Source organism: Desmodus rotundus, chromosome Y, assembly GCF_022682495.2.
Source record: "Desmodus rotundus isolate HL8 chromosome Y, HLdesRot8A.1, whole genome shotgun sequence".
Taxonomy (NCBI): Eukaryota; Metazoa; Chordata; class Mammalia; order Chiroptera; family Phyllostomidae; genus Desmodus; species Desmodus rotundus.
The window spans coordinates 3,602,391-3,623,763 of NC_092332.1; the positions used below are offsets into that span (position 1 = coordinate 3,602,391).

Genomic DNA, 21,373 nt, shown 5'->3' on the forward strand with positions numbered 1-21,373 from the left:
CTTTGTGGGGGGAGGGGGGAGTCCTACACATCACGGCTGTTTGCCAGCCGTGTCCACCCAGCTGGGACACGCGGAAATGTGTGCAGACCCTGTGTCATGCCCCGTCTGGGGCCGAGGCTGCCCTGGCTGACAACCTCCCTGGTATGACCTTGAAAACTGCCCTCTGCACACAGGCCTTTAGGTTGCGCAGTGGGCTCATGTCCTTCCCTGGGACAGGCATTGGTGCTCGATTCCTTTCTACCTTTTTCTCCTTCCTTACCTCCCTGGGGGGAGTGAGCCCAAACCGCCCAGCATCCCTCAAAGGGCCGCCTCGCAGATAGCTTCCGACTCTGTTCTGTGACTCAAAGGTGTGAGGAGGAGAGAGTAACGTGATTGGGACCGTTCTTGCCTCGCCAGGGGAGCCTGCCAACGGCCCCAACCCACATCCATGGGCTCTTAGTCTCGCCCAGTTGGGTCAGGGAACACTGTTCCCTTCCAACAAGCATCGAATGCGAAAAGCCGCGAAAAGCCTTGCCAGGGGACCGACTGCAGTTTCAAATGCCATGTCTGGGCTGGGGTGGGGGGGGACACCACATTTCCGGGACACAGACTGACCCTCAGACATTCTTGCTGGGAGCTGAACATCAGTAAGGCCAGACCCACACTTAGAAAAATCTATACATCAGTCACTTTTCTCCCACATCCTGCGCCCCTGTGAACGCTGTGTACCGGGTGGGATGATACTTTGTATTTTAAAGGGTGGGATGATACTTTGTATTTCAAAGCATAAATGATAGATTCAGACGTTAATACATCGTTTCAAGGCATATGCCAGGTTTTGTCTAAAGGGCAGGACCTAAAAAGCCTAATATGTATACAGAAATGTTCCCAGCCGTCTTTATGGCGTCTCCAAAGCTGCGTCTCAATGGCTCTGCAGGGCTGCCTTCCAGAGGTGCAAAAAGTTTCTCTTAAGGGCTGGTTAATAAACATTCTCAGCTCTTGGAGCCAAATCATATGTTGCAATGCATGTGGCTGTGTTCCAGGACAGCTTGTTTATGGGCCCTGAAATATGAATGTTCTGTACTTTTCACAGGACACAGTCTTCTTCTTCTTTTAACCGTTTCCAACAGGGAGACAAACACATTCTTCCTGGGCTCCAGAAACACATGGGTGGGTGGCGGGCTGGGGTGGGGGACAGTCCTAGGAGGTGGTGTTTGCGACCCCAGCTCTATTAAGATAATCTCTATTGAGAGCTTGTAGAGGGGGGCCATGTCCCCTGCCCCTTTGTCCTTGGAGCCTGTGAGAAGGACAGATGGCAGATCGTAACAAAACAATTAAGTACACTGTTGCAAATAGTGATACAGGCTATCCAGGGGGAAGGTCGCCAGTGGAGGAATAGGTGAGTTTGTATCGGGCAATCCAGTGGGGCTTCACTGAGGCGGTGTCTCCTCAGCCGAGGCCTGCAGCTGGCTAGGAGTTCGTCCGAGAGTGGAAAGGAGAAAGATGTGGGTGTAGGAATTCTTTAGGCAAGGAAGAGCCGCTTGGGGAGGGCAGCATGGGCTTGTGCAGGCTGTGATGCTTCTCCCTTTGGATGCGTTCACAGGGCGGAGCCGATGCGCCCCTCTCCTCTGTGCTGAGAACCACCCGCCTCGCTGTGCCCGCACATGCCGCTGCCCACCACGTGAGGCCTGTGGAGGACAGCCCCCGAGATGGCCTGCCTGTCGCTACCCATGTAAGTAGCAGCCACGCCCACGTGGCCCCGTCACTCGGAGAACGCCGTTGCCCCTTCGGTCCCCGCGTGCTGGACTCCCCCGAGCTCACAGACCACAACGCAGGAGACCTGTGTCTGGTGTTCGGGAAGATTCCAATGCTCTAGGGATAACATGCGTGTGGGACTATCCCCGTGTCCTTTTCCTTCAGAAAGGCCGTTGTAACCAAAGGTCCCTTTGCCCACAGGGGCCACACATAAGCACAAAGTCGTGTTCCTAGAGAAAGCGGGACTTCGGACGGGGGCAGCACGCTGATAAGCAGGCCGTGAGGTGTGTGGGCAGGACCCCTGAGACCTGTGGTGGGGACGGTGTTTGAATGCCACATGCCCAGCCTGGACCTGACCGGCGACCCTCGTTCCGTCGGCACAGCAGCCATTGCGTGGCCGAGTGGGGCGGCTCCCGGTCTACCTGGTGGTGTGGGCTACTGTTGTGAGTCAGCCCTGGGGCACCCAGAGATGGCCATCCTGTAGGAGGAGCGCCTCCCCCAGGTGGAGGTGTGTATGTGCACCGAGTGTGTGACCACAGGAGAGAAGTGAAGGGGCCACATGTCACTGGCCCTCTGTCATTGCGATGTCACAGTGGCCACTCTGTCATCAGATCCTGTCCCCACCCACACCCCCCACCACCGTAGGAGCAGGCACGGAGAAATGGGCCCAGAGATGCTTTCAGGGAAGACAGGGCTTCGCCTGAGGAAGGAGAGACCCCCAGAGGGGGAGCCACGGTGTGGCATCGGGGAGACGGAGGCTTGCGAGCCTGCGTCTCCCTCCGTGGCCCTGGGCTCCCTGGAAGCTCCTTTGTCTCGGGGCCCAGGCTGGACGTGAGAAGCAAAGCGTGACCTCTGTGTGGGGCCCGTATCAATTCTTGGGTGAGCCTGCCAGCCACGGCGACTGGGAGCGGAGCGAGGGTTCCAGGAACACTGAAGGATCTTTCAACATGACCTTGCTCTGTCGGGCTGCCAAAGACAGTCCCGGGTCAGGGCCAGTATTCCCACCAAGGGGTGGCGGGCCAAGCCGGAAGGTGTTTGGGATTTCACCTCTTTGGAGGGGCTTGGCTCTGGGCATCTGGTGGGGGGAGGCCAAGGAAGCTGCTCGCCATCCCGCTGTGTGTGCGGCGGACCCCACCACAAAGCATCGCGGAGCCTTGGGTGGAGAGCACCCAGGGAGGGACGCCCTGCTGCATGGAACTACGGACTTGACCGTAGTTCCATCTCTTTCTTCTCAGAACCTCCAACGGCCTTTTCCTTTCAGGGGGCTGTGCTGGGATCAGAGTTGAAGAGAAGCAGATGAGCTTTCAGGATGCATTTTCCCCATTAGGTTTAAGCCCTCCCGCTGCAAAGAACATTCAGAGAGGCTTAACGCCGCAGCTGGTCCGCGGCGAGGGCTGAGCCGCTTACCTGATTCCCTGTCTCCCGGGATTTCGGTCGTGTGTTGGTTAAGAGGGTCGTGAGCTCCTTTTCTCTGTTCCAGAGCAAACTCTCCGAGCGTTTTAAAGATTAATTTGTTTCCCAACGTTCCCGCTAAAGCAGGAGTCGGCTTTGAGTTCTGACCCAGCTTGCGAAGCCTTAAGCGCTTGCTTAGTACAGTTTGATTTTTACTGCTCTGGAAAACAACTGTATGTTTTGCGAGGAAGTGCTCCGAATCCTTTGTTTTTAGTGGCTTTCCTCTGGCGGGAAGGCTGGCAGGTCGGGGACCCCACTGGAAGTGCTTAGGACCGGGGCACAGGTGCAGCAGCTGCGTACGCGTCTCAGGAGGCTCGTGCTTAATTCACTAGGTACCAAGATGATGTATTCACAGTCGTTTCTTATGTGCTGGGGTCAAGTGGGCGGCTTCCCGCGGGGCTGAAACGCCCACTTCGCCGTACCTAATAACGACGTTCATTCCGTCTAACCCACGTAAAGCCCCCTCCCGGGGTGTCGCAGAGTGCGTCCTCCTGCAGCACGCCAGGGGCTCGGGGACAGCACGTTAAAGCCCCCCTCGCAAGGGGAGGAGGTTGACCGTGGACAACGCGCTTTCATCTGTGCCGGTTCCCCTCCCGAGCAAGGTCGAGGGATACTAAACTTTTCTCATGAGGCTATTTTTTTTGTAAAGGGACATTTTATGAGATGTCTTTGCATTGGATGAGCTCTGCCTGCTCTGTCTTGGCTTTTTCTGCTTCCATCCATTGTTGGACAGAGAGCGGTTTCTCAAAATCCTTTCTGGATCTGGAAAAGGGTTTCCAAGTGGACCGGAAAGTCTTGGTAAAGATATTTCATGCAGCAAAGCTCCATGCAGGAAACCACATGTCCGGGGAAGATAATCCCCACCTGGAAGGTGGATGGCCATGGCGTTGTGCCTCAGAGACAGGGTACGAGGCTAGGCTGGTGAAGAGGGAAATCACGGGAGCCAAGGGGGCCTTCCCGAGGTGGCCTTGTAAGCGAGTGCTCGCCGGCAGGGAGGCTCCGGGTGCCCTGTGCCTCTGAGCAGGAGGCAGGAGGCAGGACCCGCAAATGTCTGGGCGTGCCGCTGCCAGGAAGGTCCAACCGGAAACCGTTGACGAGGACATAGAGGAATGTAGAATGCTCTGTGTTTTATGAGACGCTCGACCCCGATTACTCCCAAAAAGTCTGTGTAAAGTCACATGAAGCCAATACCAGAGGACGACTGTGGCAGATTTCAAACAATGGTGAAGCATCGCGGTGAAACCCGACTGTGCGTGGGCGCTGGGTTGGAGAGAAGAGCCAGCTGGCGCAGCTGTGTCAGTGGACTCTGTAGGACGTGGGCTGTGCAGATGGAAGATCGCGTCCTGGCGTTAGGGGTCTCGAGCCAGACTCTCCAAGGGCGAAGCGCCCCGATCTATGCAGCCTACTGTGAGGCGTCACCTCACACAAACACAGGTCCGTGTCTCATCCTTTGTTACGCTTCCGGCGGAGAGAAATGGGGATGCCCACCAACACATGCACACAGACAGAGGTGGAAGGCTGGCAAACGTGAAAAAGTATAAATGGTGAGGCTGAGTCCCTTTTCTCATGATTCGGATGTTTTACGTGACATCGCGGCGGTGACAGTGGCCTCATAGACCTTCACAGGTGGGCTAGGTGTTCGGTGTACGATGCTGTGATCCACCGTCTGGACACGGCATTGGGTGCTCACCAGCCACAGCCCATCTCCGTCCGTCAGCCTGGAGCGGATGCCCTGAACGCCTCCCGCCGCCCTGCGCCCTGTGCCGGGTACCCACCACGCACTGTCTGCGCCTAACCGTGTGTGTGCTTGTTGGCTGCTTTCTGTTCCGTATCCCGCACGTCCCTGCATCCCATGGTTTTGGAGACTGTGAAGATTTCCCCCGAAGAAGCAGAGCTGGGGGAAGCATGTACGTGGGTTGCTGCCTGAGGTCGCAGTGTATTCCCCTGACTTGGTTTGTGAGCTGCTGTGCAGGACCCGTGTATGAGAGACACAGGGTGTGTGCGCTCCCTGCTGTGGGGCACACGTGGCAACCCCTTGTCCCTGTCACCGAACATGACAAGTGCCTGTTTCTCTGGGAGGGGTTGCTTACAAACGCACCTTGGAGCCCTGCCCCTGTTGCTGTGCCACTTAGCACTGTGACCACGTGGTAGCTGCTCATCCACACGAGCCTCAGAGATGCTCGTGCCGTCTTCCACAGCGCCAGCCCCGGTTTCTCTCACCTGGCCCGGGGCTCCCATGGCCGGGTAACTGCACGGAATCCTTCTGCGCGGGGGCTGCCCAAGGATGCACAGGAATCGCGGTCTGCTCCCGGTTTCCACTCCACATTCGTCTCTGAGTGAGTTGCCACAGCAGGCTTGGCTTGGGTGCCGTGGGTCCGCGGAGCTGTGTGCCCATCAGGAGTAGCAGACTCCATATCACTTCGTCCTGATCAGCAGCACCGCCTTCACACCGTAAAGCTATGCATTTGTTCCACATTCTTCCAAGCGAGCGTGGAAACACACCGAAGGAGCCCTGGGCCGAGCCCTTCATCGGCGAGCGTCACATCCGCTCCAGGGCAACGAGTGGAACAGCAGCCCTGACGGGTGGGCGGCCTCTGTTTCTTTACAGGCTGATGCGGAACGCAACAGTATCAAGGACACAACAAGACTGCCTGGGAAGCCCATCAGAAAACAGTGCATATACATCACAGTAAGTTTACATGCTTTGTGACATTTCCATACGGAGTGTCGGAAGAGAATGATAAATGCCTGTCATTAGGCTGATCTAGTCATGGAGGGTCCTGGCCTTCTCACCTGAAAGTGACCACTGGTGGATGGTGAGTGGTTGCTACAATGCTATTCTAACCGATACAACTGTATGACTTTGTATCGCCCACTGTAGCAAAGCGACACCATGACACTACCGTCTCTATACTGCTGTAACCTGTGCTAATTCGTGTCTCTATTTTGACTAAATGCAACCCTGCATTTGGTGACATAATGGGAATATGCCTTTCAATGTCCTCTTGTTCTCATCCCCTGCTATCATCAATGAAAATGGAGATGTTTTTTTCCTGAATTCTACATTTTTGTAATGCTTTTTGCATCTCCGGGAGTCCTTACCCTTTTCTCGTTTGTCCCCTGAGCCGGCGGCGATGCGGTGAGTGTGTTTAGTGGCAGCGGAATCTTTCGTGCCAGGTGAACGGGGAGCCGGCGGGCTGGAGTGGGCTGCCAGGTTTCTTTACTTTGAGGTTCTAACATTCTCAAAATAAAGAGGAAAGAAAAACTTCACAGTACACAGTTCATGTGCATTTACAAGTCAGATGGCATTTCCTTACTTGTGTTCTTTGCTTTTTAAAATCAATATCCCACCTGTTATTCTGAGAAAAGAAGGAAAAAAAAAGCCTTTGACTTCAGAATAAATGTACTTTCAAGGACATTTTCCTTTGTTAGAAATAGAAAATCGCCTAATACCGTTCTGAGCTTCTGCAGGCATTAGCATACGAATATGCTAGATAAGCGTTAAGCCTTTTCGGTAATACTGCACATCAAGATGACAGCTAAGAAGTAATTTGGAGAAACCACACGTTTGGACTTTTAGGGAACTTTATGAATGCCAATTTTTGCGTCATTCCGGCCTCCAGTTAAGTTTAAAGATTACTGCGTGTCGTGTCGTTAGGAATGTGAAGAACAGGTTCAGGCTCCCGTGGCTGGTCTTCTTCCTAATAATCGGGAGACGTGGTTGAAGTTGCGTGTTTGGTGGCCATTCCCCCGTGATACCGGCCCGCACTCAGTCGCTGGGCCTACCAACTGCCTGAAGAAAATGGGACGTCGGGCTTGCAGAAATGGACGTGCAGTTTAGAACGGAAAGCTTCAGCCTTTCCACCGTCCCGACGCCGTTCCTACCCACGAGGGTCCCTGCGGGCAGCAGGCGAGTGAGGGGGCACCGCACGGCCCCTGAACACAGCCGTGTGCGTCCCCTCCCCTGCTTTTTCTATGCCTGTTGTTTGGGTCCCGCGCGGACACGGTGCGGGGGAGGCAGAGGCGGAGTCAGGATGGGTTTTGATGGCTGAGTGACAGGGAGTTTCTCTGAGAACAGACACAGCTGCCCTGGCGCCACACACGGGAACCAGTTTACCCAGGTCTGAGCCAGAAGTGCGCGTTTCCGTGGGTTCTCACCAGGAACGCGTCCCAGCCACCGGGGCAGCCCGTCTCACCCCCGCACGGCTGCTCTGCCTGTCTGGGGGTCAGCGTTTCAACCCCTGTGCCCCCTTTCCCTGCTCATTACCAAGTCCCAGGGTGGTGTGTCCCCTGTGCTCCGTGGTGGGGGCTGCCCGTCCGCACGTGCTAGGTTGGCTTTGCCACCCACAATGTGGAAGATATACATAGTTGCCTCTCCCACGCCCCCTACTGGGGACCCGGCCCGCAACCCAGGCATGTGCCCTGACTGGGAATCGAACTGGCGACCCTTTGGTTGTTCGCAGGCTGGCGCTCAGTCCATTGCGCCACAGCAGCCAGGGTAGAACAATGGTGTTGAAGGTAAGGATGAGATAAGCAAATTCCAATCCTGAAGTTTCACCATATAGTACAGACATACCGGTGGACACAGGAAAGTTTAGAGCTCCGAGTCCTTTCACGTTGTAATTGAAATTGCAGCTAGAATTGAAGACAGGCCGTCGCGTACGCGTGGACGAGCATCCCTGTCCGTTCACTCCCAATAATAGCCTGGTCAGAACTCTAACAAGTGACCGAAGACTTACGCTCTCAGTCCGGGGACAGAGTCACTTACCTAAGCTGTGGCAGGTCCAAGGTTACACCCATCTGTTAACAATCAAGAGCCGTCCCGGGTCAGTGCAAGACAGGTGTTTTGCCTGTGTCCTAGGTGTTGAGTCACTTGATGGGGGGGCAGGGGGGACGAGGAGAATGCTTCGTGGCCTCCCGCAGTTCCTGGCACAGCGGGGAAGACAAACACGCCCCTTCCCAGGGCTCTCGTGCAGGCCGAACCGCTCCTTTGCCTGTGGTTGCCACACAGGTGCCATATTTCTGCTGTATGGCTTGTCTCCCGTCCTTCCTGCCGGGACGTTTGACCGCTTCTGGTCCCCCCTGCTGCCCCGGGAGAGTGGCTGTGCATCCATAGGCCAGCGGGGCCGTGCACGGGAGCCCTGAGCTGCCACAGGGGCCGACAGTTTGGAGCTCACAAGGACGAGGACGGCCAAGACTTGGGACTGTGTCTCTCGCGGAAGCTGATGGAGGCTGTGCGGCAGGGGAAGTGAGCAACGATCGGCTCTTCTCCCCTCCCACCTGGCAGTCATGTAACTCAAGTCCCCGAGAGGGGGCGGCAGCACAGCTGCACCGGCTGTTTGGACGGCGATGTTGCTTAAGTGGCTTCTGGCGCTCTGGAGCCGCTCGGCAGCCAGGACGCTCTGACGGGAAGGGAAGGGTCATTTTGTGTAAAAGTCACAGTCAGGAAGGGCTCCGGCTCGGCTGGTCCAAGAGGCTCCTCCCGCCAGCCAGCCTGGCCGGCATGGAGACACACACGCCAGACTCAGGAAATGGGGGAGGTTATTCTCGAGGATGGCTGCAAAAGGGGAATGCGCTGTGGCCGTGAGGACCGCAAGGGTCGAAAGGCTGGCCACCTGGCATTTTGTGTGACGCGGAGGAAGCCAGGCTGGAGCAGCTGGTGTGGGCCTGTGGAGAGAAGGGGCCCCGGCTGCACAAGGCGCCAGAGAGGGCTGTACCCCAGCGCCCCCTGCTCTCAGCTCAGCCTGTCCACGGGCTCCTCCTGGGGCCGCAGCCAAGCTCAGTCTGGCAGGAAGGAGCCAGACGGAGCCCAACCTTCGTTCACAACCATTCTGTTCCCATTGACCAGCAAGGACAAGCGATTCAGTGAATCGTTTAGGAGACAAAGAATGGGAATTGAAGAGCCATGCCCACTCTTGTGCCGGGTAGGGTCGGGCACGGGAGAATGTCCCCTCTAGTCTTCTTGACGTCTTACGGTTGGACTCCCAGTACTGTGCACCCGAGACCTGATTAACGGGAGGAAAACGAATCGAAGACAAGGACAAAGGAGACCAGGAAGGATAGTGCTCTCCACAATGACGGACTAGCCAGCTCTTTGTGCTTTTTGGACAAAGAAACAATACGTTTGGGGACTGATGACAAGACAAAGACACTTCGCTTTGGGTGCGCACTGCTGAGCAACCTGCACACCGCTGGGGCCCAGGCGGGTGGCGAACCAGTAAAGGGGGGATGTGCCTTGCTGTACAAGGAGACGGAGGTCAGCGTGCCCTTCCTGAACAGGCTGCTGGCCTGGTAACTGCAATTCAAAGGGACCAGCCTGTCCCCATGGGGTATTGTGTGGAGGCTGCCTGGGCACTGACAGGTGGCACAGGGCATCCCTGAGTCTCACCTGAGTCTCACCTGAGACTGTCTGCAGTCAGCCATTTTGCAGAACACGGAGAATAAGAGCATCTCGTAACTCGCCGCATTCCATACTCTGAGGCGCGGGTGAAAGTCACCATTGTCGGTGGTCTGACTTCAGCCAACAGCGTAGCCTGCTGTTTGTGGCTGAGCGGGAAGGGGGCAGGTGTTCTAGCAAGGTGCCGATGGGACGTGTCCCCAGGCGTGCCTTCCCTGCGTGAGCTGCTCAAGCATCCGTGGGCCAGGCCCTGCCACACGGCCAAGGTGGACGCCCACGTTTTAGTGGAGGAGCGAGGCCAGGACCTGGTGGACGGGCCCGCTTTCCAGGGACAAGGCCGCTGCTGAGAACATGCTTATGAACTCCCGCTGCTGCAGAAACCGAGATCCGAGGGTCGGGAATGAAGTTGCTACCCGCTGGACCATCAGCCTACAGCCCCAGCGAGGGGCGGAACTTGGCCTTGAAGACGGTGAGTGCGCCTCTTGCTTTTACCCGTGAAACACGCGGACCTGCCAGTTGTCTCTACAAAGATTGTTGTGCACTTGGTTTTGAAAATCTTCTGTTGCTTGGCCACTCCGATTGATGATAATGGTTTTCTGTGAGGCTCAGGGAGGGAACGCATGGAAGGCGTTATAAATGGGAGTAACTAGTGAGATGCAAATCGTTTTTATGGATGTTTCAACACATTGGAAGGACCGGTCAGTGAGTTAGCTCACCAAGTCATGTGTTAAGTAGCATCTTCCCCTCGAGTGTATTTCACCGGGCGATGTCACCCGAGGACCAGCGCCAGTGTGGAGGCAGGTCCCCCCCACTCCCCCGTGCAGAGGCGGACGAAGATGCTCCATGGGCTGGGCGGCTCTCTCACTGCACAGCTTTTGTTTCTCTTTGCCTCTTCGATGTATCTTAGATGAAGAGTTTGCTGGTTCACAGAAATGGAAGTCCTGTTTGGGAAGAATCACTATAGCCATTTTGTTCGAAGTCCTTACATCTCCGAGAAGTACTATGTTTAGCTGTGTACAATGCACATTTTGGGGCCCAGATTTTTGAGGGGGAAAATAAGGAAGCACATTATACATGAGTAACATGACCACAAACCAGGGGTATAATAATGGGTGTCATAATCCCGTATATGGTGCGCACGAAGATGTGGGTGCGTGTTCTACACTACAAAATACGGGGGACCCCTCTGCCGCATCCCGGACAGATGGGGTCCTGCTCCTGCCGGGTCACGGCAGGAGAGAGATGCGGTGGGACAGGCCGACCGTTTACGGGTCTGGCTGCTTTTATAGGATCGTGTTCCTGGTTTGGGACACAGTCCTCGCTCCGGCCTCCGAGACGAGAGCTCAGTCTTTTCTCTCGTTTGCAGCCAGCCAAAGACAGCCGTAAAGCCCTTTGTCCTCTCACGGAAATGTTACCAAGTCCCGAGAAATCCCTTAGACATAACGCGTTTTTTTCCTTTCCCTTAGCATCTTTCTGTTTTTTCTGTCCTTGGTAAGCTAATTTGTGTCTGTCCCTCTTAAATAGGAGTGATCTGAGCTGAAAAATATTCCAACTCTGGTGGGACGTGTGGAGAGGAATTTATCTTCCTTCTCTCAAAAACATCTTCTGTGGCTGTGTACCAAAGCATCGTTAATTTTCATCTCTGTGACTTCACGTCACTTTGTTGCCAGCCTGGCTAAATAACACTTTGTCCTCGACTAAAATTCTCTCTGCGAGAGTTGCAATTAGTCCACACCGTGATAACAGCAGGCTCATGCCGAGGATTGGTTTTCTTTTTAAATCCTCACCGGAGGGTATGTTGATTGATTTTAGAGAGGCGGAGGAGGGGGCAAGGGAAGAGAGCGAGAGAGAGAGAAGCATCCATCGGTTGCCTCTCGTACACGCCCTGACACAGGAACAAACCCACAACCCAGATGCATGTCCTGACCCGGAATCGAACCCACAACCTTTCGGTGCGTGGGACGACGCTCCAACCAACTAAGGCCCTTGGCTGGGGAGATCACATTCCTTAATGAAGTGGACGATGTGTCTCCCCGTTGGATTTTAATCAGTGACTTTCCATCTTCTGCGCCGCTTATCGAGGTCTCTCTGCGACGTTCTTCCCTTCCAAAGCACCGTCTGTTCTCCACCCGTTGGATGAAGTCACCCGTCGCACCCCCACTGACACGCTCAGTGTAAATGAAGGAGCTGAGCTGAGCTGTACAGCACAGGCTGGAGAACCTGCCACGTTGGCCACGAGGCTCCCACAAATCAGCGGTCTCGGGGAGCACCGTTCACCAGCGACAGACAACCATGGAGCCGCCGCCCGAGGCTGTGAGCTGCCAGCTGCAATGCCTGTTCCCCCTGCTGCTGGAGTGACGAGGAGGGAGAGGCCCACCGCTTCCTTGGAAGGCCGGGGGTCCGCACGGGTGCCGGCCAGCTCAGGGCGCTCCCACGTGCGGACAGACCGTGTAGAGAAGTGCCAGTTAAGGCTCTCGCACCGTCCTTTTGTTCTGCGTACGCTGAGATGAGGTGCAGGTGTGCCGCACCCCGGTGACACATTCATAATGACTGATGGAGTCCTCGCCCCAGGAGCCTGGTGCCCAGCTGGCAAAAACACCTTCCTTTTTCCCTTCACAAATAACACGGTTGTTTACGAAACGGCATGGTCACACGGCCATGTGGCCCGTAAAGGCACACACGCATGCACGCGTGCGGACATTTGCCTAAGACGTACGGCGATCTCGAGGCTACATGGGGCTCCCCGCACCCCGTTTGCACTTGCATAGGCTTTCCTTCCAAAGCTACGCAGCTGCCATCGCCGGCTAATTAATTACGGACGAGGACACGCTCTCGTTTGAACTTGGATCTTCTCGGTCGACTCTCGCCGTCACTGTTGGTCAGCAAGGAATGATAAGCTTGAACTTCATGCAAGCTGAATGCGTGAACGCTTGCCGGGGGTCCGTGTGCTTTAGGGAGGCCGGCTTCAGTGACGACCACCTCGGTGGGAGAGAGCTCAAAGAACCAGGCACGTGGGGAAGGAGGCCTTCCGTCGCAAAGGCGGTGTTTTCAGTCTTTTCCAAACTCACGGGGAACCCAACTGCGCTCCGTAAGAGTCTTACAGTATCTCGGCTCTCACAACATCCCCCAGCTCGGGACAAAGGACGGCCCCCAAAAGAGTGGTCTTGCAGGTAACCTCCCCTGAGTGCGCATCATCCATTCCGTCCGGGAATTTCTTTTCTGAGTTTTCTTCCCGACGTTCAGATCGGCTTGTGCGTTATATCAAAGCCGCCTGTCGGCTGGCGGAGGCTTTGCAGTGCTCCCTGTGAATTCTATTGATTGATTGTTGAAATCTATACCTATCGTTTACCCAAAGGGCACTTGTCGCCTGGGCGAAACGGTGAACACGCTTGTATTCTTTGGCACATTCTTTGATGTCTTCACTATGATTACGGGCGTTTCAGAGGCTGCGTCGAGTTGTGTTAACATTTTCACGTCTCACGCCACTTGTGTTTACACTCACATCTGTACACACACCCACGTACACACATCAACGATGGAAATGAATCGTGGGCACGGAATTCAGCAACATTGGCCCTTGGGAAACGTCCATCCGCTCTGTCCGTCTGGCCGCTGGCGTGAGCCGCCCTCTCTGCAGAGCTGTGGTTTTGTTCCAGATGCCAGGGGACTTAGCTCCCCTCTGGCTTCAGAGGCTGCGAGGAGAAATCCCCACACCTCTTTCAGTGGGGCCTGGGATCTCGGCACGGCTGAGGTCCCACGGATTTCACTCTGCTTTGCTGCTGGGTGGTGGCTTATCGGGGGTTGGGGGAATTCTCCTTTCTCTCCCCTGCCCTGGATTTGGTCAGCGCCCAGGGTGAAAGCCCAGAGTGCCCTGGGGAAGGGGTGGGGAAGGGGTGGGGAATGGGGGGCAGGGAACCTGTCCTTTCCCGCCCTTCCCTGTCCCACCACGGCACGCCGCCATCTAGTGGGGTCAGTGGAGGCCTGGGGAAAGGTGTGGAAGGCTTGGGTGCAGACGGATGGTCTTCTCAGACCTTGATCTGCTGTGCTGGCCTCTGTAGCACGTAGATGAAACCCCCACCTTTCCTTTGGAGCTGGGCCCTCCCGCTCCCCGTCCCTCCGCAGTGGTTCAGGGTCTCTTCCTTGTAGCGAGATCCGTCCCATCCTGCCCTCTCGTTCTTGTCGGTTTTACTGCATCCTCCACTCTCTCCTGGGTCTAAAGCACTGTGACTTTAATGAAGAGCCTCTAATGCTGGAGAGCAGGGAAAAGGGTCCAGCAGAACAGGGGATCCCGTGATCCACTTTAGTGGGGAAGAAGGATGGTGGGTTCCCCAGGCCCCAGGACAGGGGCGGCTGATTCCAGGGACAGAAGGGTGAGGGCAGGGCCTGCCACGGGTCAGGGGACCAGGGACTGAGCCAGCGTGGACACCCACACCCTGAAGGCCCTTATCTGGGTGCCCCATTGGCCAGGTGTGGAGGTCCGGCCAGCTCAAATTCTGATCGGGCCATGCATTCCAGCTGCCCGCCAGCGTACCAGCAAAAGAAATGTTTAAGAAAGAAGCCTGTGCCCATCCTTACAGGCCCTGCAAGTTACACGCGCATCTCTTAGGTGTTCAACGCTGCTTTGCAGCAGCTGTGACAGCCTGGGGCAGGCAGGGAGGGGCCCCGCCCTCCCCAGCAGGCCACCCCGGCTGAGTGTCCTTTCTCTGCCCACCTTGCCCACAGGGGGACTCACTGGCTGGCTGCAGTGTGAGCTCAGGAACAGCAGCTGGGTGGCCACGCACTGAGCGGGGTGTCCTGCGGCTTTGACCCTCCTTGCCGTCTTCCCTAATCCCGTCGTTCACTCGGTCAGGCTGGGCCCCGCTGCCTCACAGCTGAAATAATGTCGTTTTTTTGTGCCAAGTCACCGCCCAGCTGCAGGGCTCTTGCCCCATAAGGCAAGTGTGGGGGCCCAGACAGGACAGCCGCAGAGGACTGGGGACACGTCCAGCCAGGACCGGGGAGAACAGCAGGATGGGGACCAGCCCTCCACGTGCAAACTGCGGGCTTTTCCTTCTCCGCCACATTTCTGCGCCTGGTTTTCCATGCTTTCCTGTGGGCCGCCCAGCTAAGCGTCACCTCCCATGCCTGAACACACGCCTATCCTGGGCCTGGAAGCAGGCCTCGGGCGTCGGGCGGTGACAGGGGTGGGACTGGAGGGAGGGTCCCTAAGAAGACCCCCTTGCACAGGGAGACCTGAGAGGGCAGAGTCGCACGGTGGGAGGGGCTACGGCCCAGAGCCCAGGCAAAGCTGGCAGGCCAGGCGGCCAGGCATCCAGGGCACCCCTGCCCATGCCAGAGGGCAGCTGAACCTCTTCACGCACCCGGGTGACAGCTCCCTGGGGGCCCTTTGCAAGGGCTCAGATGTCACACGCCAGAGCTGCAGCTCTGGACCTCATCTCCCCCAAACGTGCGGTGCTGCTCTCCCTGTACACCATGTGCTGTGGCCGATGGGCCAGTGACATGGGGGCCCAGGTGAGGGGGGCCTGGCTGGGGGCCTGGATGGGGGTCTGGATGGGGGTCTGGCTGGGGCCCGAGAGTCCCCAGTCTCATGGGACGTCGAGTTTTACCGCTGCTCTGAAGATGTCACATGTAAGCCAAGAGCTTGCATAGGACTGACTTTTCAAAAAACACTGTTTCCTTCGTGGTACCCCTACATGAATTCACCAGGCCCCGTGGGTGTGGGTGTGGGTGTAAAGCAGTGCACGGCGAAATCCAGGGACCGGGGGCCGGCTCCCCCCTGCGAGCCGGCCCACACGGGGCTCATGGAAGAAAGAGGGCCTGGACACTCCTCTCGGGAAAATCACAAGCAGTGTGGGTAGGTGTTGACATCTGTAAGACCCCTGTTGGAAAACTTACTTAGATGTTATTTCTTCCCTGCCCACATATCAGACTGGTTTTCTCTGTGAGATTAAATAAAACGGGACATCTGTTAGGTAACACTTTGTTAACCAAATTTGATTTCTCCGTAGTGTGAATTGAGCAAAAGCTCCGGGTTTTTTTTTCTTCCAAATACAATATGGTTTGTAATGAAGGCTTTTCCCTGGTTTTCAATGAGCCTTTTCAGCATGAGCCGCACAGACCCACACCACGGTCATTACCGTCAGCCCAGTGCAAATTTCCTCTTTAATCAGCCGATTTAATCAACAAATTTAATGCAGTTCCATCTCCAGTGAGGAGAACGTCCTTTCGTCTCTCTCCTTGATTACAATTCGGTTTGAGGAACAGCTCCTTTCTCAAAATCGTTTTTTTTTATCTCACTTTCGGGCCACATTCCATTTGCTCAGAAACGTCACTGTGTTCTTTAAGTAAACATGCGGTGCTTTTCAGATTTTGGAGCTTGCTCATCGCAGGGCGAAGTGTTCCCATCAGCGGAGTCCCTCTGAATGATGTAAAATCTCTCTATGACGGCTGTGTTGTGATTCATGCTCATGGGAAACAGTAAGGGCTGCTTCCTTGCCGTCGTGATAATTTATAGGTAGTGGGATCCTAAGGGGCGATGAACAAACTCAGATCTTCAAACATTCCTAATTGGGCCAGTGGTACTTCTGACCCCAGGCCTGAGAGTGTCTGCCCGAGGCCCCTTTCGAGGGTTGAGGAATGGTGCACTCTCCCCGTGGGCTAACCAGAACCACTGGGCGATGCAGAAATTAGCACAGACGTAAATCGTGACGAACGGGCTTCGCCCCTCTTGGGCTTCATTTCGCTGCCCGAGCTCTGTCTGTGCCCTAACTCTCTCACCACAAGGCGCAGGAACTCGGTGCACCTGTTTCCGAGGAGCGCACAGCCATGCAACGGGCCCCCCAACTTTGTCTCGGAGAGGATCCGACCCCGTGTGCCCCAGACTCTTCCTGTCTCCCTGCTTCCCGCCCCTGGCACCTTTTCCGAGAGCGCGAGCCAGGCCAAGCACACGGAGCATGGTCTGTGTCTGAAAGTCAGCGAGCAGCTTCTACCGATGGCATTCCAGGGGCCCCGCTGTCCTTGCTGCCCTGCCCGCACCCTGCCCGGGCACCAGCACCGTGGCGGGGTTATGGTCACGGCATGCACGCCCGCTCCAGCCGCTGCCCCATCCGTGTGCCACCAAGCGGCAGCCTGCCGGTCTCAGGGTGCCCAGCAGACACGCCTGCCACCCCGAAGAACATCTCGCTGTCTCCCCTGCCTTCTGGGTCAGGGGGTCACGGCCCCCTCCACGCCTCAGCCCTGCCGTTCACAAGACTCTGCTGCACCCCACAGTGAGGCTTTTCATGGAAGGGAGACAATGTGCCAGAAACAGGGCCCGGCCTCGCAGGACTCAGCCCTTTGCACGTGGAGGAAATCATATCATGTCCCCGAGTGATTCTCTGACTCATATATACATATATAATGTTACGTATGCTATACATATGTGTGTGTGTATTTGTCTACGTACATATATGTTATATATTATACAGTTCTGTGCATGTCCAAGAAAAGTAAAACCCCAGCAGAAGCAAATCTGTCTGGGAGAACTCAGAAGCCGTTTGAGTCTAGTCAAACAGCTCAGCTGCCCCGAGGAGGTCTCGGACTAACGGCAACGGTGGTGGGGTTTCAAGGCGCACACAGAGCCTGAATGTTGCCCCGTTGAACTTCGCTCGGAATCGTGTTTCTCTGGGCTCCCAGACGTACATTTTCCTGTTCCTGCCGTTTTCCACCTTGATGTGCAAACCCCAAACTCGCCTCCGCATGGTTGGCGAGCCGAGCGGTGTATTTTTAAATGGCGTGTATGAACTCCCACCACTGACTCCTAATGAAAAGTGTTGTGAGAATGATTGTGGGGGATGCGTGAGAATGTGAACTGGCTGGACACACCCCTCAGCGGCGGCCCCGTCTCCTCCGCTGCGAATGTTAGGGGCTGCATTGTCACGGGGCAGCGGGGTATTAAGCATACCCTTTATACGTGGCTGGTGTGCGTTACCCGTTCGCACGCCCGGAAACCCCCTGAGGGACCCCTGACGTGCCCACCCTAAGCGTTCCCTGGGCATTGCTAATGGGCGTCTTTGGAAACCTTCAAATCCATGTCTCCTTGTATTTCGAGATGCTTGCTAATGTCTGCATCCTTCCAGTACGGGTGAGGCCTTCCAGCCACCTAGAAAACGGCTCAGGGCCCTTTGGAATCGTCTCTTTGGTCGAGTTAGGGTGAGCAGCTGTTCATTCAGCAGAGCCGGCATCCATTCTCGGTTGCACGTGGCGTGTTTTGGCGCCCGTTCACCCGGCCACTGCCCGCACAGAGCCCGCAGTCCTGCTGGGAAGGGGGCCGCCTCGCCTCCCCATCTGTCCATGGAGGTTGCCCCGGGCTCTCAAAAGGGATGGAAGGCGTTCCGCTCAGCGCGTGCCCTGGTGGCAGCCACACCAGCCGGGCAGGGTCCCGCCCTGTGACTATTGGGTCTGGCCCCTTAGCCAGCAGCCAGGGCCACCCAGGCTGTGCACCCCGAGCTCCTTGAGTTTGGAATGATTGGCTCGTGTCCCTGTTTCCCTTTAAAAAGCTACTAGGCCGATCTCCCAGCCAATACTAGAAAGAAAATCGGACTGAAAATGTGGTCTTTCTGAAAACAGTGTGTTTCCAGGGCCCTGGGAGGCAATGCTTAGCTGACGGTGGAGCCCACCTTCTATAGAGACTGCAGGGGTGGCCGAGTTGATTCATCCAAGCACATGCTCCGTGTTGGTCCAGGGTATAGACGGGGCGGCAGCGCTGTCCAAGCCGAAGGAAAGGTTTGCTTCAGGAAGAAACACACAGCAGAGAGAGGGTGACGTGCTTCGCCCAGTGATGTCTTTGAGTGTACGGCTCTGGCCACGGGCTGCCTCGTCGGAAACGTGTGCGGGGAGGGAGGCAGGTTTGAGAGAAGGAGCCGAACGGCCCACCACACGCACACACACACCCTTCACCTCGGCCTTTGTCCTTTGCAGGAAGATGAAGAGCCTTTTGCTGCTGCTGTTCTTCCTGTGTGAGGCTCGGAGCCGGGCGGCCCCAAAGCCCAACTTTGTCCTCATCATGGCCGACGACCTGGGCATTGGAGACCCTGGCTGCTATGGAAACAAGACCCTCAGGTAGGGCCACGTGGCAGCCACGGCGGGAGCCTGTGGCTCCATGCATGGTCAGCTGTCCCGGGGAGGGCGGCCACGCACACGAAAAGCCTTTAGAGCCCACGCAGTCGCACACCGAGTGTGCATGATCGCGGAGACCGGCGTCAGGCGGGCCGACGTGTCCGTGGGGGAACGAGCATTGTCTGTCGGATACGCTCAGCGAAATCACTAGAAAGATACCACACTAGTTCCTTCTTACCGGCTGCTCCTCCGCTGCTTCCCCCCATATGCTCATTTTTCCTTTCCTTTGGTTCACTCCATGTATTTTGATAAATGGACGGGAAGATAAATGGTTGGAAAGCAGGAGCTGAGCTATCTTCAGGCTTTCTCATTGGGCGCATGGAGCTACCTGGTGGGGGGCGGGGGACAGCGAAAGGCTTTGAGCTGTCTCTCTGCCCCTCCTCGGACGAGCTCATTTCCAGACGTGCCCCTCCGCTCTAACCCCGGACTAGGGAGGCGGCCCGAGCTCACAGTCCTCTGCAGCACACGGGGCCCTGAGCAAGTCAGACCTAGGCCAGCAAGGCCTCCACGTGGGTTTGTCCCTTCTCACTCCGGGTCTGGGGTCTGCGTCCCCCTCCTGCTTTCCCCCTCTCTCTCCACCCCGCGCAACCCTCACCGTCCCTGGATTTCTGAGAGGTGACTCGTTATAAAAAGCCGCCGAGAAGACGGCTGTTGCCACGTCATCGTGAACACCTTTCGTGGCTCCTCTGTCCTAGGACCCCCAACATCGACCGGCTGGCCAAAGAGGGCGTGAAGCTGACGCAGCACCTGGCAGCGTCGCCCCTGTGCACCCCGAGCAGGGCGGCCTTCATGACGGGCCGGTACCCCATCCGCTCAGGTACCCACCTCACCGGCCGTGGGCCTCCCCCCTCCGCGGGCAGCCTCCCAGCTCCGGGCTCCCGGATGCCCGGGCCTGACGCTTGCTTTCTCCTGCTTCAGGGATGGCGTCGCAGTCCCGGACTGGAGTTTTCCTCTTCTTGGCCTCTTCCGGAGGACTTCCCGAGAGCGAGGTGACGTTCGCCAGACTTCTGAAGAACCAAGGCTATGCGACCGCGCTGATAGGTGTGCAGAGCTGTGGAGCGGAGGCGGGGCCTGGGCGGGCTGAGTGGGGCCGAGGGGCGGGCAGCACTTCAGGGTCCACATGGCTGATGTAGTGGGCACAACTTGCAATAGGAACAAAATGACTTGAGTTCTGAACTAGAGCACAGTGCTCCCGCCTGGGCTATTTGAATGTATAGATATGTGTTGTTGTATGTGTGTGGGGGGGGGTTATTGTGTGTGTGGGTTTATGCCTGGGCTATTTGAATGTATAAATATGTGTTATTGTGTACGTGGGTTGATGCATGGATGGTAGATGGATACATGGAAGATGGGTGGGTGGGTGGGTGGGTTGATGGGTGGGTGGATGGATGGGTGGATGGATGGTGGATGTGTGAATGGGTGGATGAATGTGTGGATGGGTGGGTGGATGGGTGGATGGAAGGATGGAGAAACAGGAATAAGGATGCATGTGTCGTTGAAGGTGTAGATGTATAGTGGATGGGTGGCGAGATGGATAGATGGGTAGGAATAGTGGATGGATAGATGCATATATAGTAGACCAGAGCTGAGATGGATGGATGGATGGATGGATGGATGGATGGATAAATGGACAGGAAGATAAATGGATGGATGGATGGATGGATGGATGGATGGGTAATGGTACGCACCCAGAGAGATGGACAGACAGATGGGTGTGTGGGTAGATGGAGAAACAGATGACATGAGTGATAGAGAGAGACAAGGATATGTAGATTAATAGATGAGGTAGATGACGGGTGGATGAATGGGTGGGTGGATGGATAGCTAGGTAGATGACAAGATGCATAAGGACCAGACACAGACAGGAGGAGACGGAGCAGTAGATGAAGTGGACGACAGGCAGGTGGGTGAGTGAGACAGACAGAGGGAACAGATGATAGAGAACAGATACAGTTATACTCGGAGCATGCAAAACCAGTGGGCGCAGCACGCTAGGGATGAAGGTCTGCATTTTACTTTTTCATGCTAGCACCTGGTCGTACAACAATTTGTCTCAGTCGAGATTGCCGTGTGGATTGTATGCCGTTGGTAGGCATACTGGGTCCCCCCTTTAGCGGATAGCCTGGGGTCCACAAGGCGGACCCTGCCAACTCTCACAGGGGTGCAGTTACCATTCTCGTGCCTCACCCGTGTTGTCGGAAAACTATCATCTTTTTTCTTTTTCTTTTTTTTTTTTGCTGAGGCCCTCACTCGTTTAGTGGTATAATTAACATTTTATAAGAAATGTTCATAGCTTTTAAAATCATTGCGGAATGATGAGCGTGATTTCCTCATGCCTTGGGGGCAGATTTTTGGAAAGGGACTCATTTCCACCTCCAACATTCAGGGAACACAATCAAGTCGGTTGCGAGACTTTAATTTTAAGAAAATGTGTTTTTAAACAATCATCTATCTCAGAAGGACATAGTTACATAGGCTCATTTAATACAGGGCCCGGCCCAAGGAAGGCTTGCTGGGTGTGCTGGCCAGGGTACTGACTGTCTCGCACGAGCTGGACGGCCATTGGAGCGTTTCACCTAACCTGTGCTGGGGTGTGCTTGCGTGTGACATCGTTATGTTACAGAATTACGTGCT

At 55.9% G+C, this 21,373-nt stretch overlaps 1 protein-coding gene across 14 annotated transcripts in view; it reads left to right on the top strand.

The window, feature by feature from the left end:
* Nucleotides 1-21,373, top strand: part of LOC112313384 (steryl-sulfatase) — a 113,221-nt gene that overhangs the window by 33,919 nt on the left and 57,929 nt on the right. For 8 of the 14 annotated variants that reach the window (XM_053917004.2, XM_053917000.2, XM_053916999.2 and 5 more), the window contains exons 2-5: nt 1,583-1,711; nt 18,542-18,682; nt 19,435-19,556; nt 19,658-19,780. In XM_053917004.2, the coding sequence (XP_053772979.2) occupies nt 1,689-1,711; nt 18,542-18,682; nt 19,435-19,556; nt 19,658-19,780 (409 nt within the window). In that variant the 5' untranslated portion in view covers nt 1,583-1,688. Of the gene's footprint in view, nt 1-1,177; nt 1,379-1,582; nt 1,712-5,726; nt 5,876-10,035; nt 10,053-18,541; nt 18,683-19,434; nt 19,557-19,657; nt 19,781-21,373 lie in introns of those variants that run through there. The other 6 variants (XM_053917002.2, XM_071220396.1, XM_071220397.1 and 3 more) reach the window with 6 other exon arrangements.